This window comes from Moschus berezovskii, chromosome 17 (assembly GCF_049115385.1).
Source record: "Moschus berezovskii isolate FMDL1 chromosome 17, NW_MosBer_1.0, whole genome shotgun sequence".
Lineage (NCBI taxonomy): Eukaryota > Metazoa > Chordata > Mammalia > Artiodactyla > Moschidae > Moschus > Moschus berezovskii.
The window spans coordinates 14,662,836-14,681,924 of NC_142476.1; the positions used below are offsets into that span (position 1 = coordinate 14,662,836).

The window sequence follows — 19,089 nt, forward strand, 5'->3', positions numbered from 1 at the left end:
CTTGGAGGATCCCACAAGTTTGGTTCCTTCAAGTTGACATTGGAAATGGGCTTCCCAGGCCTTGTTTTCCAGGCAAATACAGGAAAGCTCCTCCAGGCAAAAGGAAGCGTCTTTTTTTTTTAATTCGAGGGTAACTGCTTCGCAGCCTTGTGTAGGTTTCTGCTGACAGTTCAGTCACTCAGTCATGGCCGACTCTTTGCAACCCCGTGGACTGCAGTACGCCAGGCTTCCCTGTCCATCACCGACTCCCGGAGCTTGCTCACACTCAAGTCCATCATGTCGGTTTCCGCTGTAGGACAAGAGGAAATCAGCCATAAGTGTCCGTATATCCCCTCTGCCCACCCCACCTAGGTCATCACAGAGCCCTGAGCTGAGCTCCTGTGCTATGCAGCAACTTCCCATTAGCTGTCTAGTTTACACACGTGCTGTGCGGTGCTTAGTCACTCAGTCAGGCCTGACTGCAGCCCGCCAGGCTCCTCTGTCCGTGGGATCCTCCAGGCAAGAATACTGGAGTGGGTTGCCATGCCCTCCTCCAGGGGATCTTCCCAACCCAGGGACTGAACCCAGGTCTCCCGGGTGCAGGCGGATTCTTTACCCGCTGAGCCCCCAGGGCAGCCCGATTTTGCAGATGGTAGTGTAGATAGCAATGCTGCTCTCTCAATCCACCGGAAGGGAGAGGCTGAACCAAGACACTTGCGATGTTTCTGGGGTGGAAGGGCTGAGGAGCGGTGGGGTGAAAGCGAGGCAGGGAGAAGAGGGTCCGAGGAGGGGCCAGGAGTCGGGAGGGCAGCTTCCCTGCCTAGCAACGGTGCACAAAGAGACGGCGGTCAGCTCGGACTCAGGCGCGTTTTATGAGCCACTGCTCAGCGAACATGAAGAAGTGATGGGCGTAATCGTTCTGTGCTGCAGACCAAGCCTTTGGCCTAACTATTGCAGTTCACAGCTTTGAAGAACCTGAAGCTCCAGGCCCTCAGGAAACCGGGAATCCATCCACCTTTCACTCTTGCTCAGCCTCAGGGACTGAACCCGCATGGGCAGAAGGAGGAAGGGTCACACAATGAGCAGAAATACGCAGGGGAGGTGGCGGGCCAGACAAGAAGAGGAAGTCTGAGCAAAAATGAAACTTCAAGCGAGAGAAACTGCAAATCAGAGACTGAACGCTTGCTAAACGTATAATTATAGCTATTCAAAACCGTCAGTGTTACACTGCGCTCAAGTTAAGTACAAGGAGAGCCAAGAGGTAGTGACTGTAACCCTTCAACAGGGAGATACTTCCAAAAAGCACAGATTTTCTTTGTAAGATTTTGCTAATTTTTGGTAATTTTTTTCATTTTTCACTAATGAAAAAGAAATAGAAAGCATTTAGAAAAGAGAATCAAAGAACAAAGACCTAAATCTATACTATGCTGATTCTTACACTTCCTTTTTACAAAGTTACGATGCGTGATACGTGTTCTTTCTCTACCTCATCTGAGAATTCAAATCTCGCCTACTCTTTGGAATTTGTATAAAAATACATAACTTAAATATTCAATTTATTGTTGAAAATAATAATAAATAAATATATATAATATACATAATAGCAATCAATAGTATCAGTAAATTGTGCGGCTTCCATGGTTACATGTAAAAATCATCAACATTAACACAGAAACCAAAACTGGTTCATGCCACTCAAATTAAAGAAAATTGTATTATTTGGTTTAATTTCTAAATACAAAAGAAAAGGATAAAATAGGAATATAATAAACAGGAAGATGAAAACAAGTGATTCCAAATAAGTAGAACAGGAAGAATTCTAGGGATTTCCCTGGCGGTTCAGGGTTAAGATTTCTCCTTCCAAAGCAGAGGATGCAGGTTTGATCACTGTTCAGAGAACTATGATCCTATAGGCCTCCCAGCCAAAAAACCAAAACATGAGCAACAGCAGCAATATTGTAGCAAATTCAATAAAAACTAAAAATGGTTCACATTAAAAAAAATTTTTTTTTAAGAATTGTATTTTCCTAAAACAAGCATTTCTGAGGAGGAATTTTCAGTAGTAATCGAGCAGACCTAAGTTAAGCCAAATCTCACTCTGCTTTGACTTTTTTTAATTGATCACCTAGCATTTTATTTGATCCATATTTTAACTGCGTTTTATGCAGAGGGAAAGGCCAATTGATATTGTTTGTTTTCCCTGTTCATCTCTTTCATGAAGAAAAGAGAAATATGGAAGGAAAGAGAGAGATTTCTGGGAAGAGAGATGATTTGCTTTGGGGAGAGGGAAGGACTTGACTGACCTTGAGATCAGCTCAGCTCTTCCACTCAGGAGCCCCTGACCTCAGGGCTGCCCCTCAGGTTTTCTGAGACACAGTTTCTGGAGACTAGTCTTGCTAATTTTATGCACACTCTAACGTCTGTATTGATGAAATCGATATGTCATGTGACTACAGTGCCCATTCCCAGGGCTACTGTGAGCATCAGTGGGTGACTGTATGGAAATGTGCATTGTCGCTGTGGAGTATCAGACCCAGTTTTGTTGGTATTTTGTTAGCAAACACAAAAAGAAATTCTTGTCAATTAGCACCTTCACAATACAAAATATTTGAAAAACAAACTCAAAACCTAGGTTATTAACATGTAAAATATTTTTAAACTTTTTATTTTATAATAGAAAATAGCCAATTAACAATGCTGTTATAGTTTTAAGGTCACCCAAGATGGATGGATCGTGGTGGAGAGTTCTGACAAAATGTGGTCCACTGGAGAAGGGAATGGCAAACCACTTCAGCATTTTTACCTTGAGAACCCCATGAACAGTATGAAAAGGCAAAATGATAGGATACTGAAAGAGAAACTCCCCAGATAAGTAGGTGCCAAATATGCTACTGGAGAAGAGTGGAGAAAAAACTCTAGAAAGAATGAAGAGACTGAGCCGAAGTGAAAATAACACCTTGTTGTGGATGTGACTGGTCATGGCAGTAAAATCCGATGCTGTAAAGAGCAATACTACATAGGAACCTGGAATGCTAGGTCCATAAATCAAGGTAAATTGGAAATGGTCAAACAGGAGATGGCAAGAGTGAACATTGACCTTTCAGCAATCAGTGAACTAAAATGGACTGGAATGGGTGAATTTCATTCAGATGACCATTATATTTACTTTTGTGAGCAAGAATCCCTTAGAAGAAATGGAGTAGCCATCATAGTCAACAAAAGTCCGAAATGCAGAACTTGGGTGCAATCTCAAAAATGACAGAATGATATCTGTTCATTTCCAAGACAAACCATTCAATATCACAATAATCCAACTCTGTGTCCCAACCACTAATGCTAAAGAAGCTGAAGTTGAAGGGTTCTGGGAAGACCTACAAGACCTTCTAGAACTAACATCAAAAATAGATTCCTTTTCATCATAGGGGACTGGAATGCAAAAATAGGAAGTCAAGAGATACTTGGAGTAACAGGAAAGCCTGGCCTTGGAGTACAAAATGAAACAGGGCAAAGGCTAATAGAGTTTTGCCAAGAGAATGCACTGGTCATAGCAAACACCCTCTTCCAACAACACAAGAGAACTCTACACATGGACATCACCAGATGGTCAATACTGAAATCAGAGTGATCATATTCTTTGCAGCCAAAGGTGGAGAAGCTCTATAGAGTCAGCAAAAACAAGACTGGGAGCTGACTGTGGCTCAGATCATGAACTCCTTATTGCCAAAGTCAGACTTAAATTGAAGAAAGTAGGGTAAACCACTAGACCATTCAGGTAGGACCTAAATCAAATCCCTTACAAATTATACAGTGGAAGTGAGAAATAGATTCAAGGGATTAGATTTGATAGACAGAGTGCCTGAAGGACTATGGACAGAGGTTCATGACATTGTACAGAAGGCAGTGATCAAGACCATCCCCAAGAAAAAGAAATGCAAAAACAAAATGATTGTCTGAGGAGGCCTTACAATATTTGAGAAAAGAAGAGACGCTAAAGGCAAAGGAGAAAAGGAAAGATATACCCATTTGAATGCAGAGTTCTGAAGAATAGCGAGGAGAGATAAGAAAGCATTTCTCAGTGATCAATGCAAAGAAATAGAGGAAAACAGCAGAATGGGAAGGACTAGAGAAAACTGGAGATACCCAGGGAGCTTTTCATGCAAAGACGGGAACAATAAAGGACGGAGACAGCATGGACCTAACAGAAGCAGAAGGTATGAGAAGAGGTGGCAGGAATGCACAGAAGAACTACAAAAAACAGATCTTCATGATGCAGATGGTGTGATCACTCCACCTGGAGCCAGACATCCTGGAATGTGAAGTCAAGTGGGCCTTAGGAAGCATCACTATAAACAAAGCTAGTGGAGGTGACAGAATTCCAGTTAAGTTATTTCAAATCCTAAAGAGAATGCTGTGAAAGTGCTGCACTCAATATGCCAGCAAATTTGGAAAATTCAGCAGTGGCCACAGGACTGTAAAAGCAAGAGAGTTCCAGAAAAATATCTACTTCTGCTTTACTGACTATGCCAAAGCCTCTGACTGTGTGGATCACAACAAACTGTGGAAAATTCTGAGAGACAGGACTACCAGACCACCTGACCTGTCTCCTGAGAAACCTGTATGTAGGTCAAGAAGCAACAGTTAGAACCTGTCATGGAACTACAGACTGGTTCCAAATCATGAAAGGAGTAATTCAAGGTTACATATTGTCATCCTGATTATTTAACTTCTATGCAGAGATCAAATTGCCAACATCTGCTGGATCATGGAGAATGCAAGAGAGTTTCAGAAAAACATCTATTTCTGCTTCATTGACTATGCCAAAGCCTTTGACTGTGTGGATGACAATAAACTGTGGAACATTCTGAAAGAGATGGGAATCCCAGACCACCTGACCTGCCTCTTGAGAAACCTGTATGCAGGTCAGGAAGCAACAGTTAGAACTGTTCATGGAACAACAGACTGGTTCCAAATAGGAAAAGGAGTACGTCAGGGCTGTATATTGTCACCTTGCTTATTTAACTTATATGCAGAGTACATCATGAGGAACACTGGGCTGGAAGAAGCACAAGCTGGAATCAAGATTGCCAGGAGGAATATCAATAACCTCAGATATGCAGATGACACCACCCTTATGGCAGAAAGTGAAGAAGAACTCAAAAGCCTCTTGATGAAAGTGAAAGAGGAGAGTGAAAAGGTTGGCTTGAAGCTCAACACTCAGAAAACAAAGATCATGGCATCCGGTCCCATCACTTTATGGGAAATAGATGGGGAAACAGCGGAAACAGTGTCAGACTTTATTTTTTTGGGCTCCAAAATCACTGCAGATGCTGATTGCAGCCATGAAATTAAAAGACGCTTACCCCTTGGAAGGAAAGTTATGACCAACCTAGATAACATATTAAAAAGCAGAGACATTACTTTGCCAACCAAGGTCTGTCGAGTCAAGGCTATGGTTTTTCCTGTGGTCATGTATGGATGTGAGAGTTGGACTATGAAGAAAACTGATCACCGAAGAATTGATGCTTTTGAACTGTGGTGCTGGAGAAGACTCCTGAGAGTCCCTTGGACTGCAAGGAGATCCAACCAGCCCATTCTAAAGGAAATCAATCTTGGGTGTTCATTGGAAGGACTGATGCTAAAGCTGAAACTCCAATACTTTGGCCACTTCATGCAAAGAGTTGACTCACTGGAAAAGACGCTGATGCTGGGAAGGATTGGGGGCGTGAGGAGAAGGGGACAACAGAGAATGAGATGGCTGGATGGCATCACCTACTCGATGGACATGAGTTTGAGTGAACTCCGGGAGTTGGTGATGGACAGGGAGGCCTGGCGTGCTGTGATTCATGGGGTCACAAAGGGTCGGTCACGACTGAGCGACTGAACTGAACTGAACTGAACTGACGCAGAGTGTATCATGAGAAAGGCTGAGCTGGCTGAAGCACGAGCTGGAATCAAGATTGCCAGGAAAATCATCAATAACCTCAGATATGCAGATGACACCACCCTTATGGCAGAAAATGAAGAGGAACTCAAAAGCCTCTTAATGAAAGTGAAAGAGGAGAGTGACAAAGTTGGCTTACAACACAACATTCAAAAAACAAAAATCATGACATTTGGTCCCATCACTTCATGGCAAATAGATGGGGAAACAGCGGAAACAGAAAGAGACTTTATTTTTTTGGGCTCCAAAATCACTGCGGATGCTGATTGCAGCCATGAAATTAAAAGACGCTTACTTCTTGGAAGGAAAGTTATGACCAACCTAGACAGCATATTAAAAAGCAGAGACGTTACTTTGCCAACAAAGGTCTATCTAGTCAAAGCTGTGGTTTTTCCAGTAGTCATGTATATATGCAAAAGTTGGACTATAAAAGAAGCTGAGCGCTGAAGAATTGATGCTTTTGAACTGTGGTGTTAGAGGAGACTTTTGAGAGTTCCTTGGACAGCAAGGAGATCCAAAAAGTCCATCCTAAAGGAAATCAGTCCTGAATATTCATTGGAAGGACTGATGCTGAAGCTGAAGTTTCAAGATGCAAAGAACTGACTCATTGGAAAAGACTGATGCTGGTCAAGATTGAAGGCAGGAGGAGAAGGTGATGACAGAGGATGAGATGGTTGGAGGGTATCACCGACTCAATGGACATGAGTTCAAGCAAGCTCTGGGAGCTGGTGATGGACAGGGAAACCTGGCGAGCTGCAGTCCATGGGGACACAAAGAGTTGGGCAAGACTGAGCGATTGAACTGAGCTGATTTTATAATGGAATATAGCCAATTGACAATGTTGTGATAGTTTCAGGTGGACAGCGAAGGGACTCAACCCTATACATACATGTATCCATTCTCCTCCAAACTCCTCTCCCATCCAGGCTGCCACATTACTTTGAGCAAATTCCCTGTGCTGTAGAGTTGGACCTTGTTGCTTATCCATTTTAAATATCACAGTGTGTACATATACAGCCCAAACTCCCTACCTAAAATTTTCAATGTATGATTATTCTCAAAATATTAGCTTTGATTTTAAAAGGGACTTGACTCAGTCACAGTAAGTAACCTTTTGAAAAAAGCGAAGCCATTAGTTGCTCAGTCATGTCTGACTCTTTGTGACTCTATGGAATGTAGTCTGCCAGGCTCCTCTGACCACGGAATTCTTCGGGCAAGAGTACTGGAGTGGATAGCCATTCCCTTCTCCAGGGGATCTTCTCAAGCCAGGGATCGAATTCAGGTCTCCCATATTGTGGCAGGTTCCTTATCGTCTGAGCCACCAGGGAAGCCCAAGTGACCCTTCAGCATGATCGAGAAAGCCTCTCCTCTTACAATACAGTTCAGATTGCCCCCAGGCTCCTGGCCCCACCCACTTCCGCACTGTCCACTTCTCCTGGACTTGACCTTCCCATTTGTTCTGCAGTTTAGATTGTCAACTCCAGCCCAGAGTGGCTTTGTCTCTGCAGAAGATCCTGTGAATACACTTTCCAGCTCTCCCATGGGGAGGCCTATAGTTATTTTTTTTCCTCCCAGAGCCCTGACTGAGAGGAGAATTTTCTCTGCTTTTGGGTAGGTTTTTCTATCCCTCCTCCTTACTAGGAAGGTGACACTTCGAGAGTCAGGTGAAGACAAGGCGGAATCAGTCTAATTTCCTACTCTGAGTTTCACTCAAAGCCCTTTTCTGTGTGAGTGGACACCTCTCCCAGCATTCTACTTTGCATCTTTTGTCAAGAAGGGTCGTGCAACACCCCATGGGTATTTTGGGTCCTGGAAAAGACTCCTCTATTAATTAAATAAAGAGAAGGCAACGTTTTGTCGTAAAATTTGAAATTATGTGTGAGATATTAAAGGAAATCGACTACAATTTCTGCAATTGACATGTTCACTGAAAACTATGGACATTTTGAAATTACCTGACAATATTATTGTGCTAGCAGCAACTGAGAATGGATCTTCCTCTGTTCTGATTGAACATCTAGGTATCAAAAGTTGTCATTGTTGTTTGGACTTCCTTGGTGGTCCAGGGGTTAAGATTCAGCCTTCCAATGCAGGGGATGTAGGTTCAAACCCCAGTCAGAGAGCTAAGATCCCACATGCCTCACAGCCAAAAATTCAAAACATTAAACAGAAGCTATGTTGCATGAGATCGGTGCAACAGTAATCACGGTTTTGCCTTGTTGAGCTTTGCCATTTGATATTGGAATACTTTCTTAAATAAGCGCAGTTATACTTCATTTGAATGCACACATCTCACTTTGTCTTTTTTTCTTTTTTGCCAATGACCTATTACTTGTTGCTTATTTTATATTTATTTTAGACTATAAAAATGATGTTAGACAAAAAGCAAAGTCAAGCAATTTTCTTATTCAAGTTCAAAATGGGTCATAAAGCAGCAGAGACAACTCGCATCATCAGCAACACATTTGGCCCAGAACTGCAAAGGAACGGACAGTGCAGTGGTGGCTCAAGGAGTTTTGCAAAAGAGATGAGAGCCTTGAAGATGAGGATCGTAGCGACTGGCCATCGGAAGTTGATAGTGACCAACGGAGAGGATCATCGAAGCTGATCCTCTTACAACCATATGAGAAGTTGCCCAAGAACTCAGCATTGACCATTCTACGGTCATTCAGCATTTGGAGCAAATAGGAAAGGTGCAAAAGCTCGTTAAGTGGGTGTCTCAAGAGCTGACCACAAATCAGAAAAATTGTCATTTTGAAGTGTCATCTTCTCTTATTCTACACAACAGTGAACCATTTCTTGATCGGATGTGAGACCAAAAGTGGGATTTATATGAGATCATGGTCATTCTTTGGTGGTCTGCTCCCAGTCTGATCCACCAGTTTTCCGAATCCTGGGAAAACCATTACAGCTAAGGAGGATGCTCACCAAACACATGAAATGCACTGAAAACTGCCACGCCTGCAGCCAGCATTGGTCAACAGAAAGGGCCCAATTCTCCCCAACAACGCCCAACTGCACGTCACACAACCAATGCTTCAGAAGTTGAACGAATTGGACTAAGATGCTTTGCCTCTTTCACCATATACACCTGACCTCTCGCAGACCACCAGTTCTTCAAACATCTCAAAAACTTTTTGCAGGGAAAATGGCTTCCACAACCAGCAGGAGGCAGAAAATGCTTTCCAAGAGGCTGTTGAATCCCAAAGCATGGATTTTTATGCTACAGGAATAAACAAACTTCTCATTGGCAAAAATGTGTTGATTGTAATAGTTCCTATTTTGATTGATAAAGATGCATTTGAACTTAGTTATAATGATTTAAAATTCATGGTCTGAAACCATGATTACATCTGTACCAACCTAATAACAAATTCAGTGAAGACTTTAAAAATGGTCCACATCAAAAGAAAAAAAGAAATCTTAAAGAAAAAGAAGTTGTCATTACTACAAAATGCAGTTGCCATATGATCCAGCAATCCCACTCCTGGACATATATCCAGACAAAACTATAATTCAAAAGGTACATTCACTCCTATGTTTACAGAAGCACTATGTACAATGTCCAAGACCTAAAAGTAACCTAAATCCATCAACAGAGGGATGAATAAAAATGATGCGGTACATATATACAATGGAATATTACTTAGCCACAATGAAGAATGAAATAATGCCATTTGCAGCAACATGAATAGACCTAGAGACGATCACACTAAGTAAGTCAGAAAGAGAAAGACAAATACCATGTGTTATCACTTACACGTGGAATCTAAAATATGACACAGTGAACTTATCTATGAAATAGAAACAGACATAGGGAACAGATCTGTGGTTGCTGGGGATTGAGGGAAAGGAGGATGAATTTGTCCCAAGCAGATAATTGAATCATTAGAAACAAATAAGGGGAAAGACCTAAAACTAGAACCACAGGGACAAAGAACAAAGAAAAATCTTGTTTTAAGTTAGAAGAAAAATGCCATAAATAAGTCAATATTCCTTGGAAGGAGAGGGACGCTGATCTCCCTACAGATATTTTATTCATTCTTTGGAAGCGAACACAGCACCCCTTGAAAGTGTTCTTAATTCACAGAAATGAGCTAAAGTTGACAAAACTATGTTCTCAGCTTCTTTAACTTGTTTTTCTGGATTCCACCCTTGGACTCTCCTTGGAGTCCAGTAGCCCACACCTCAGGCCACTTTGGAAGCAGCAGCTGTGCTTGAAACTCACTGTTGACACAACAGTGTGAGCTCTGAGGTGGTTTCTCTAAGTACAAACAGAGCCATCCCTCCCCAGAGTCGCCGAAGCCACCTGACCTAGAGCCGCTGCCATGACCAGCCAGTCACAGGGGATCCACCAGCTCCTCCAGACAGAGAAGAGGGCCAAGGACAAACTCGAGGAAGCCAAGAAGAGTAAGTCTCTTCTATCCCTTCTGATGTCTGGGGCAAAAGACACAGGTTCGATCCCTGGGTCGGGAAGATCCCTGGGAGTAAGATACAGCAACCTACTCCAGTATTCTCGGCTGGAGAATCCATGGACAGAGGAGCCTGGTGGGCTACAATCCACGGGGTCGCAGAGAGTCAGACACGACTGAGCACGTGCCTTCTCTGTCACAAAATGGGTTGAGGGGAGTGCAGCAGGGTGCACACAGATCTCGGGGGTGGGGGGAGATGCCGATGAAATCCTGGTCCCACCACGCTCCCTGGGAGAGGCTGGCCAGTTCCCAGAAACTCTCCACTGGTCTGTGTCCCATCACTGTAGTAGGGGTGGGGTTCTTGGCTCAGATCTTTAGGACCAGTCACGAGCTAAGGGAGATGGTTAAGGGCACTGAAGTCATGGAGGCTTAAGCTTTGCCTCTGAACTTCCTCCACGGCGCTACAACTCAGAGTCTCAACACTGTGCCATGGTTCCGAGATGGACAACCGGGAACTCCCTGGCTGTCCCGGGGCTCAGCCCTTGGTTGGGGAACTAAGATCTCATGAGTTCTGGGGCATGGCCAAGAAGGAAAAAGGAAACAAGAATGAGTTCCAGACTGAATCTACTTAATAGGGATCTACTTTCCGCAAGTGACTTATCCTCTGTAAGCTTCGGTTTCTGTTCCTGTAAAATTGTGATCGTAACAGCTCATGGCTCATTCTCCTCCCTCTCTGGATGGCTTTTCACTTCCAATGTTCAAAAATTTTTGTTTGTTGTTTAGTCGCTTCAGTCATATCTGACTCTTTGTGACCGCATGGACCGTAACCCGCCAGGCTCCTCTGTCCATGGGATTCTCCAGGCCAGATCACGGCAGTGGGTTGCCATTTCTTTCTCCAGGGGATCTTCCTGACCCAGGGATCAAACCTGCACTGGGTCTCTGGGTCTTTTGCACCTCCTGCATTGTCAGGTGGAGTCTTTACCAGTGAGGCATCTTTCAAAATATTTCCATTTAATTCTCATTGGCTAATGTTCTTGCTATTTAGTCTTGCATCTACTTAATTACACGTAGGATATCCTCATTAAACCTCTATCTCCTTCCTCTTCTCTTTGCGACTCACAACAACCATATGAATTAGGTGTTACTATTATTTCCATTTCATGTATGTGGAAACTGAGAGCCCATAGTTTGCCATAATATTTTTTAAAAATAGAAAAATTCATCCAGGTACCGTGATCAAAGCATGTCTTGTTTACTCCTCACACCAACCTGTTTTGCAAAAAGAGGCACATGACCCTTAGAGAAATCTCTCTGGTTGCCCAAGGTCGCACAGAGGATAAATCGTAGAGACAGACTTGGATGGGGTCTGAGTCCCCAGCCACAATCTGCCCTGTACAAATGTACTTGATTTTTATAATGAATGAACTAACATTGAAGATCTCTGGCCCAACTCAGGTTTCCTGAGCCAAGATCTCTTTTTCGCACTCCTCCATTTCCTATCACATCACCACTTAATCCGTCACAGAGAGGGTCATTACCTTCCTCCTAATTACATGCGCTGTCCCTGCGGCAATTAGAGTCTAAGCCCTGCAGATTAGGATAGTGTCTTAAAACCACTGCTCATACGTGAAGTGATAGGAAGAGGGTGGGTCCTGCTTCAATATGCTGAATGAAAGGCAGGCACAGGACACCGCAATCCGGAGAGAGACAGAGCGACAGAGAGGGAGGGAGGCGGAGATGGAGGGACAGAGGGACGGAGGGACAGAGGGACAGAGGGACGAGACGGAGAGGGAGGGAGGGGGGGCGGAGGGACGGAGGGACGGAGACAGAGAGGGAGGGACAGAGGGACGGAGGGACAGAGGGACAGAGGGACGAGACGGAGAGGGAGGGAGGGGGGCGAGGGAGGCAGGGTCAGGCACCTCTCAGTCCCCGGGGGTTTCCACCACAGGTAAAATCATTTTCCTTCCTTAAGATAAATTGACTCCCTGAGCCCTCAGCCGTGTGGGCACCAACAGCAAACAGAGACAGAGCCCCCGGGGAGGCGCTGGAGGAGGAAAGGCGGGTCAGAGCGAGGAGGTCGGCCGACCCACCTCTCCACTGGGTTTCTGCAGGAGACGAGCCAGGACTGGCCTGCTGGTGTGTGACTAGGATGCCGCACTTCCAATGCAGGGGCTGTGGGTTCCATCCTTGGTCAGGGAACTAAAAATAAAATTCTTTAAAACAAATTTTGATTAAAAATAAAGTTTTAAAAAACATGGCCAAGGAGAGCAAAATGGTATAAATGCAGAGCAACTGTATAGAAAATAAAGTCGCCCAGGACCTGCTGGCTGAAACAGTGTAGAAAATCTGCTTACCTTTTATTTAAATTTCTTTACCACATTTAAACTTTCCAGAGCAGAAGACCAGTTTATTTAAGCCTTGATAATTGTTACCTTTGCTTTCCCTTATAGAAGAAACAAAACAATAATAAAATACACAAACAATATTATCAATAAACAATAAGGTCCTACAGTGGAGCACAGAAAATTATATTCAGTATCCTATAATAAACTACAATGGAAAAGAATATTTTTAAAAAGAATGTATGTGTGTGTATAACTGAATCACTTTCCTGTACAGCAGAAATTAATACAACATTGTAAATAAACTATACTTCATTTAAAAAAAATAAATGACAAATCAAAAAAACTTAAAAAAAAGAATATCATCATAGGATCCAAATGTTTTTTACCAATTATTTCTCATTTTTCAATGTCATTAGAGAAGCTTAATGCGTCATGCACGTCGTTTGGAGGTGGGAGCCACTCTAACGGCTCTAACCTCAGACTCCATAGTAAAGATAAAAGCCAGACCTCTTTTACTTTCCCCTAGTGAACACGCTGCCTTTGGGCAGTCATCCTTCAAAGGCAGCACTGGAAAACCCACACCCTATTTTTCTTATGCAAAACGTTGATTTTGTTTACCAGTCACTTAAAGTATCTGTGTACTTTTTTTCTTAGTCTTTGTTCAGAAGTAGTCAAGCAACTATCAGTCAGTAAATACTCCGACCTTAAAAACCATTTTGGAAAATATGTTTGTGGATGTTATTTCAACCAATAACCTCTGCACTCTGCACACACACAATTTTTTTTAATTTACTTATTTTTTAATTGAAGGATAACTGCTCTACAGAATTTTGCTGTTTTCTGTCAAACCTCAGCACAAATCAGCCACAGGTGTCCATGTGTCCCTCCCTTTGAACCTCCCTCCCGTCTCCCTCCCCACCCCACCCCCTAGGCTGATACAGAGGCCCTGTTTGTGCACTCAGTTTTTTGAGCAAATATTTGTTTGTTTGTTTGGCTGCAGCAGGGGTTGGCCGTGGCACGTGGGACTGCCCACGTTCATGGCAGCATGCCAGCTCTAGCGCCCTGACCAGGGATCGAAGCTGGGCCCCTGCATTGACAGCACAGAATCTTAGCCCCTGGACCACCAGGGAAGTCCCTGCTCTCAACTTTATAGAGGGTGTCTGTCTTCTTTCTCAGAGAGCATGGGCCCTGAGGACCGTTTTCACTGGATAAGCCCGGTTTTCTTCCTCCGCTATAACTGAGCACCGTACTCCCTTCACAAGCACCCAAGGTACCCTGAGTACTTCTCTTATATTTCACTGTTCTTTTATTTCATTAGTTTGTTTATTCAATTCAGTTGCATCTTTGATCAGAATTAAAATAAAAAATTCACGGTACTATTATCAACAGGAAGAATAAGGACTTGTGTCTTTGGAAATAAGATTTTTTACTTTAACCTTGACATTTTATAAGAGCACTATTTATCTCACTTACACGCGTTGCAGACTCGCAGATGGAGATGCCTATAAGGATGGTAACCAGACAGTGCGGGCCAAGCCTTGGGCTGGCGGGATGGTGGTGGGCAGCTCCGTGTTCCACGAAGTCCCACTGAATTACACTTCCCGAGTATGTGATTGCCCAGTCATGTCTAACTCTTAGAGACCCCATAAACTGTAGCCTGCCAGGCTCTTCCGTCCCTGGGATTCTCCAGACAAGAATACTGGAGTGGGTTGTGATGCCCTCCTCCAGGGGAATGATACTTTTGCAAAATAAATAATTTAAATATTTCTACTTCTTACTTAGATAACACATCAGTGAGTACAATAATATAGACTTGTTCTGATGGCTTGCCATAAGTTTTTTGTAATTGTATACTGGCTTTCCCAGTATACAGATATGCCAAATTTATTTCAACAGGCATCTTGACTTAATCATTTTTTTCATGATGCAAGTGATTCAGGGAGACATGAATTCTGCTTAACTAATAAAACAAAAAAATGTTGCAGTAGAAATTCATGGCCCTGTTTTGCATGTTTTGTAAGCTTGTAAATGCTTCCTTTTACTTTATAGCCCACAGACTAATGGGGTATTTGTAGGTATATTGGACTTGGATATCTTCGAGTAGGTCGTGTTAAAATAATAACCATACAACATTTTCGTTTATTAAAAACATTTGGTTATATTCAATCTAGGATCTACATGAAACTACATATAATATAAATGTATATATATGCATATATTTTAACAAGGAAAGAGCGAGTAAAAGGAAAAGTAAAGGAATTACAAGCAGGCAGCAGAATAAAAGGAGACGTGAGGACGGACAGGGAAGCAGCTCTCTAGCAGTCTCGGGCCCCAGTAGAGAAACGCTGCTTTGTTTTCCGGGTTACTTACTACTGTTTGTGGTAGGTGAGCAGAATGAGGTCGTTCTTTGAACCAGCATGCTTGTATCATAATATTAACAACCCTCTCAAAGCCAGAAGAGCTTTTTTTTTCCCCTCTCCTATGTGGTAGAGCTTCCCAGGTGGCACAGTGGTAAAGAATCTGCCAGCCAGTGCAGGTTTGATCCCTGAGAGAAGGAAATGGAAACCCAGCCCAGTATTCTTGCCTGGAAAAGCCCATGGACAGAGGAACCTGGTGGGCTACAGTCCGTGGGGTCACAAATAATTGTCTCTCTCTCACATACACACACACCCATGGTAGAACAGAATAAAAATATTATTAGTAACAGATAGAAATCTCCAAACAATCCCAAAATGCCCTTTCTGTTTATACCAAATCAAGGTGACCCTTGCTCTGTTTATGCCTATTTTTTTTTTCATTTGGATACTTACTCTTTCTACCACATTCAACTACCTGACTCTGCTTCCACTGCTCAGCAAACATTGTTTCTCTGAGCCTTAGCTTCCAAGGACTCCTGTAACCAGTCACCCCACACAGGGTGGCTGACAGCAATAGAAATGTGTTAACCTCCAGGTTTGGCGGCCAGAGTCCAGACGCAAGCTCCTGGGGGTGGGGGCGATCATTTCTCAGTGGTCTCGGGGAGGACCTGTGCCCTGCCTGTCTCCCAGCTTCTGCTGATGGTCAGCAACCCTTGCCTCCCCTTGGCTGGGAGCCGCATCCTTCTAATATGCCTCTGCAATCAGGCAGCCATCGCTGTGTGTCTGCTCTGTGGCCCTACGCCTCTGCGTTCAAACTCCCTCTCCATTTTTGTTTTCAAGGTTTTGTTTTTGATGTGATCCCTTTTAAAGTCATTACTAAGTTTGTTACAATATGATTTCTGTTGTTTTTTGGGGGGGATGGGTGCGGCATGAGGCAAGTGGGATCTGAGCTCCCCAACTAAGGATTGAATCTGCACGCCCTGCATTGGAAGGCACAGTCCTAACCACTGGACCACCAGGGAAGTCTCTCCCTCTCCTTGTAAGGGTGCCAGTCCTCAGATAGAGGGCCCATCTTAATCCAGCAGGACCTCATCTCAACGTGATTACATCGACAAAACCCTTCTTTCCAAGAGAGGGCACATTCGCAGGTACCAAACGCAAACAGACTTTCGGGGTGTGTAAACACAGTCCAACATCCGTGGTGTCACTTCCACTTGACAGTCCTGAATCCTTATCTTCTCTGTCTGTTTCTGTATGCCTTGAGTCTACATTTTAAAAATCCCTTTTGCTCCGGAAACTCTAATCAGAAATTTGTCCCTCCAGCTCCGTCAAAGTCCTCTCTTGTCAAGACCAGCAAAGTTGCTAAACCCAACTAACGAACAATCTCAGTCACAACTGAATTCCTTTTTCATCTCTGAACCCCTCCCTTTACTGGCCTTTGCAACCCTGCTCTCAGGCTTGAATCTCTGTCACATTGCCAGTCTCTAGAGTGCGGGCCCCACCTGGGACTTGTCCTCTTCCATATCCACAGATGCTTCCTAAGAGACTGCATCCAATTCTGTGACTTTAAATCTTGGCTCCGTGTTGATAATGCTCAAACTTTATGTCTCCAGTCTGACCTGCTCCCCTGATCCCCAGATTTATAGAAACATCAGCCTTCTCCCGATCTCTGCTAGATGTTTAATGGGCGTCACAATTAAACTGCCCTCTTGACTTTGCCCTAGAATAAAATGTTGGAGCCAGCATGGGTTCACGTGTCCCTCCCATTTATCCCTCAACTCTGTTCAAAGGATATGTAACTCCTTGCTAATTAATTCCATGGCTGCTTTGCTATTTCCGCTCATCATAAACATTTGTCTGAACTATTGCAGGAAGTTTCAGACCCATCTTCCTGCTTCTGCCTTGCCCCTACAATCTGTTTTCGTCATACCAGCTAAAGAAATTCATGTAAACCAGAAGTAGTAGAACGCCATATCTTGGCTAAAACCCCTTCACGGCCTTAGCATCTCAAGGACCCAAATCTTTAGCATCCTTGTGAGCTCTCTGTGCCCTGGCTTTGCGGCTACCTCTCTGATGTCATCTAACACTCAACCATTCTGCTCTCTCTGACCTGGGCCCCACCATGAGGATGCCTTTACTGTTCCTTCAACAGGTCAAGTAGCATTCCTGCTCAAGGCCTTGTGTCTACTGTTCCCTCTGCCTGGAATGCTCTTCCCGTTCAGGTATTTGCATGGCCAACTGTCTTATTTCTTGAGGCCTCTGCTCATGTCTCTCGTCCGCCGAGAGGCTGGCCCTGTCTGGGTTAGCACCCACCCCTCTCTCTGATCCTTAGGTGCCTTTGTTCTCCTGCACAGCCCTCCTCATCTTTGCCGTATTATAGCCTCTGTCTCTTTTCTATTTCTGCCTCCCCCATTACATTACACAGATCTGCTTGTGGGTTTTGCTGCTGTATCAACAAGATCCAGAAGAGTGGGCGACATAGTATACAGACAGCAGTCCTGGTGGGCTAGATGTCTCTTATTTCCACTCCAGGGAACGTGTGTTGGCCACCTTGTTGGGTTTTTTTTTATTATTTTATATTGGAGTATAGTTGATTAACAATGCTGTGCTAACTTCAGGTATAAACAGCAAAGCGATTCGATTATACCTATACAAGCATCCATTCTTTTCAAATTCTTTTCCAAATTCTTTTCCCATTTAGATTATTACAGAATACTTGGTTTTTAGCTTTTTAATTCCCTTCAGTTCAGCCAACTCTTTGCGACCCCATGAATCACAGCACACCAGGCCTCCCTGTCCATCACCAACTCCCAGAGTTTACCCAAATCCATGTCCATTGAGTCGGTGATGCCATCCAGCCATCTCATCCTCTGTCGTCCCCTTCTCCTCCTGCCCCCAATCCCTCCCAACATCAGGGTCTCTTCCAATGAGTCAACTGTTCGCATGAGGTGGCCAAAGTATTGGGGTTTAGCAAATTAACAACGCGATAGTTTCAAGTGAACAGGGAAGAGACTCAGCCATCCATATACATGTATCCATGCTCCCCCAAACTCCCCTCCCATGCAGGCTGCCACGTAACATCGGCCAGAGCTCCCTGTGCTGGACAGTGGGTCCTTGTTGAGTATCACTTCAAGTGTAGCAGTGTGGACATGTCCACCCCACTTTCCCAATCTATTCCTCCAGCCCTTTGCTCCAGGTATAATCCTAACTTAGTTCTCTAAGTCTATGAGTGTTCCTGTTTTGTAAATAAGTTCACTAGTATATTTTTAGATTCTGCATTTAAGTGATATCTTCGGCTATTTGTCTTTCTGAAGGTGGTGTAGTTTTAAAATTGGGACACCTCCTGCACAGAGACCCCAGCAAGAGGTTAACAGGAGCAGATCTGAGGCACTCATTTTGCTTCGCCTCCGATGAGACAGCCGGCCTGAGGCGCCCCGCTTCTTGCCCTGGATGCAATCAGGCGGAACATATGCCGGCTCTCACGGGCAGCAACTGCCCAGCCCTTCCAGAAAACTGCTGTGCAAGCAGCCATCTCCCCGCGGCTCTGCTCTTTAATTGAATGAGAACCAGCAGGTGACCGGTGCCACGCGGGGGAATCAGACACACTCTGGGCTTGTCGCTGTGGGATGGAGCCAGTGTGCGGCCTCTTAGTGGAGTCCTGGATGCTTCTGGGGGCAGGCCGCTTGGAGAGCTTCTTACTAGGACTATTTCTATGTGCTAGAGTCATGACTCTGAGGCCAGGATTTTTACCTAAGATGCAATCAACATGGAGAGTCATGACGTTTCATATGCTCGACTGGGTAAAACCGGATCCTGCAACCCATCATTATGTAGCCTACAATCCATTCTAAGAAAATGTTGCTGCATCTTAAATGCATTTTTCTCCTAATGTCAGTCATGAGCAGTGACGAGAAAGTGGGCTGGGGCTCCCAGAAGAGCATACCTTGCCTGCATATCATCTATTTGTTCTGTGGATGATCCATGTCCAGTTGCCACCAAACGGCTAGAACCATAGAGAATTGAAAAAGTCTGTAGATGCAAAATGGGGAGGAGTG

The 19,089-nt window shown here is 44.0% G+C and overlaps 1 protein-coding gene across 3 annotated transcripts in view; it reads left to right on the top strand.

The window, feature by feature from the left end:
• The first annotated feature begins 10,149 nt into the window (after positions 1–10,149).
• The window catches only part of ATP6V1G3 (ATPase H+ transporting V1 subunit G3), a 65,589-nt gene continuing 56,649 nt past the window's right edge, over positions 10,150–19,089 (top strand). For 2 of the 3 annotated variants that reach the window (XM_088845219.1, XM_055418965.2), the window contains exon 1: positions 10,150–10,330. In XM_088845219.1, coding sequence (XP_088701345.1) covers positions 10,249–10,330 — 82 coding nt within the window. In that variant the 5' untranslated portion in view covers positions 10,150–10,248. The remainder of the gene's footprint in view (positions 10,331–19,089) is intronic. The other variant, XM_055418966.2, reaches the window with a different exon arrangement.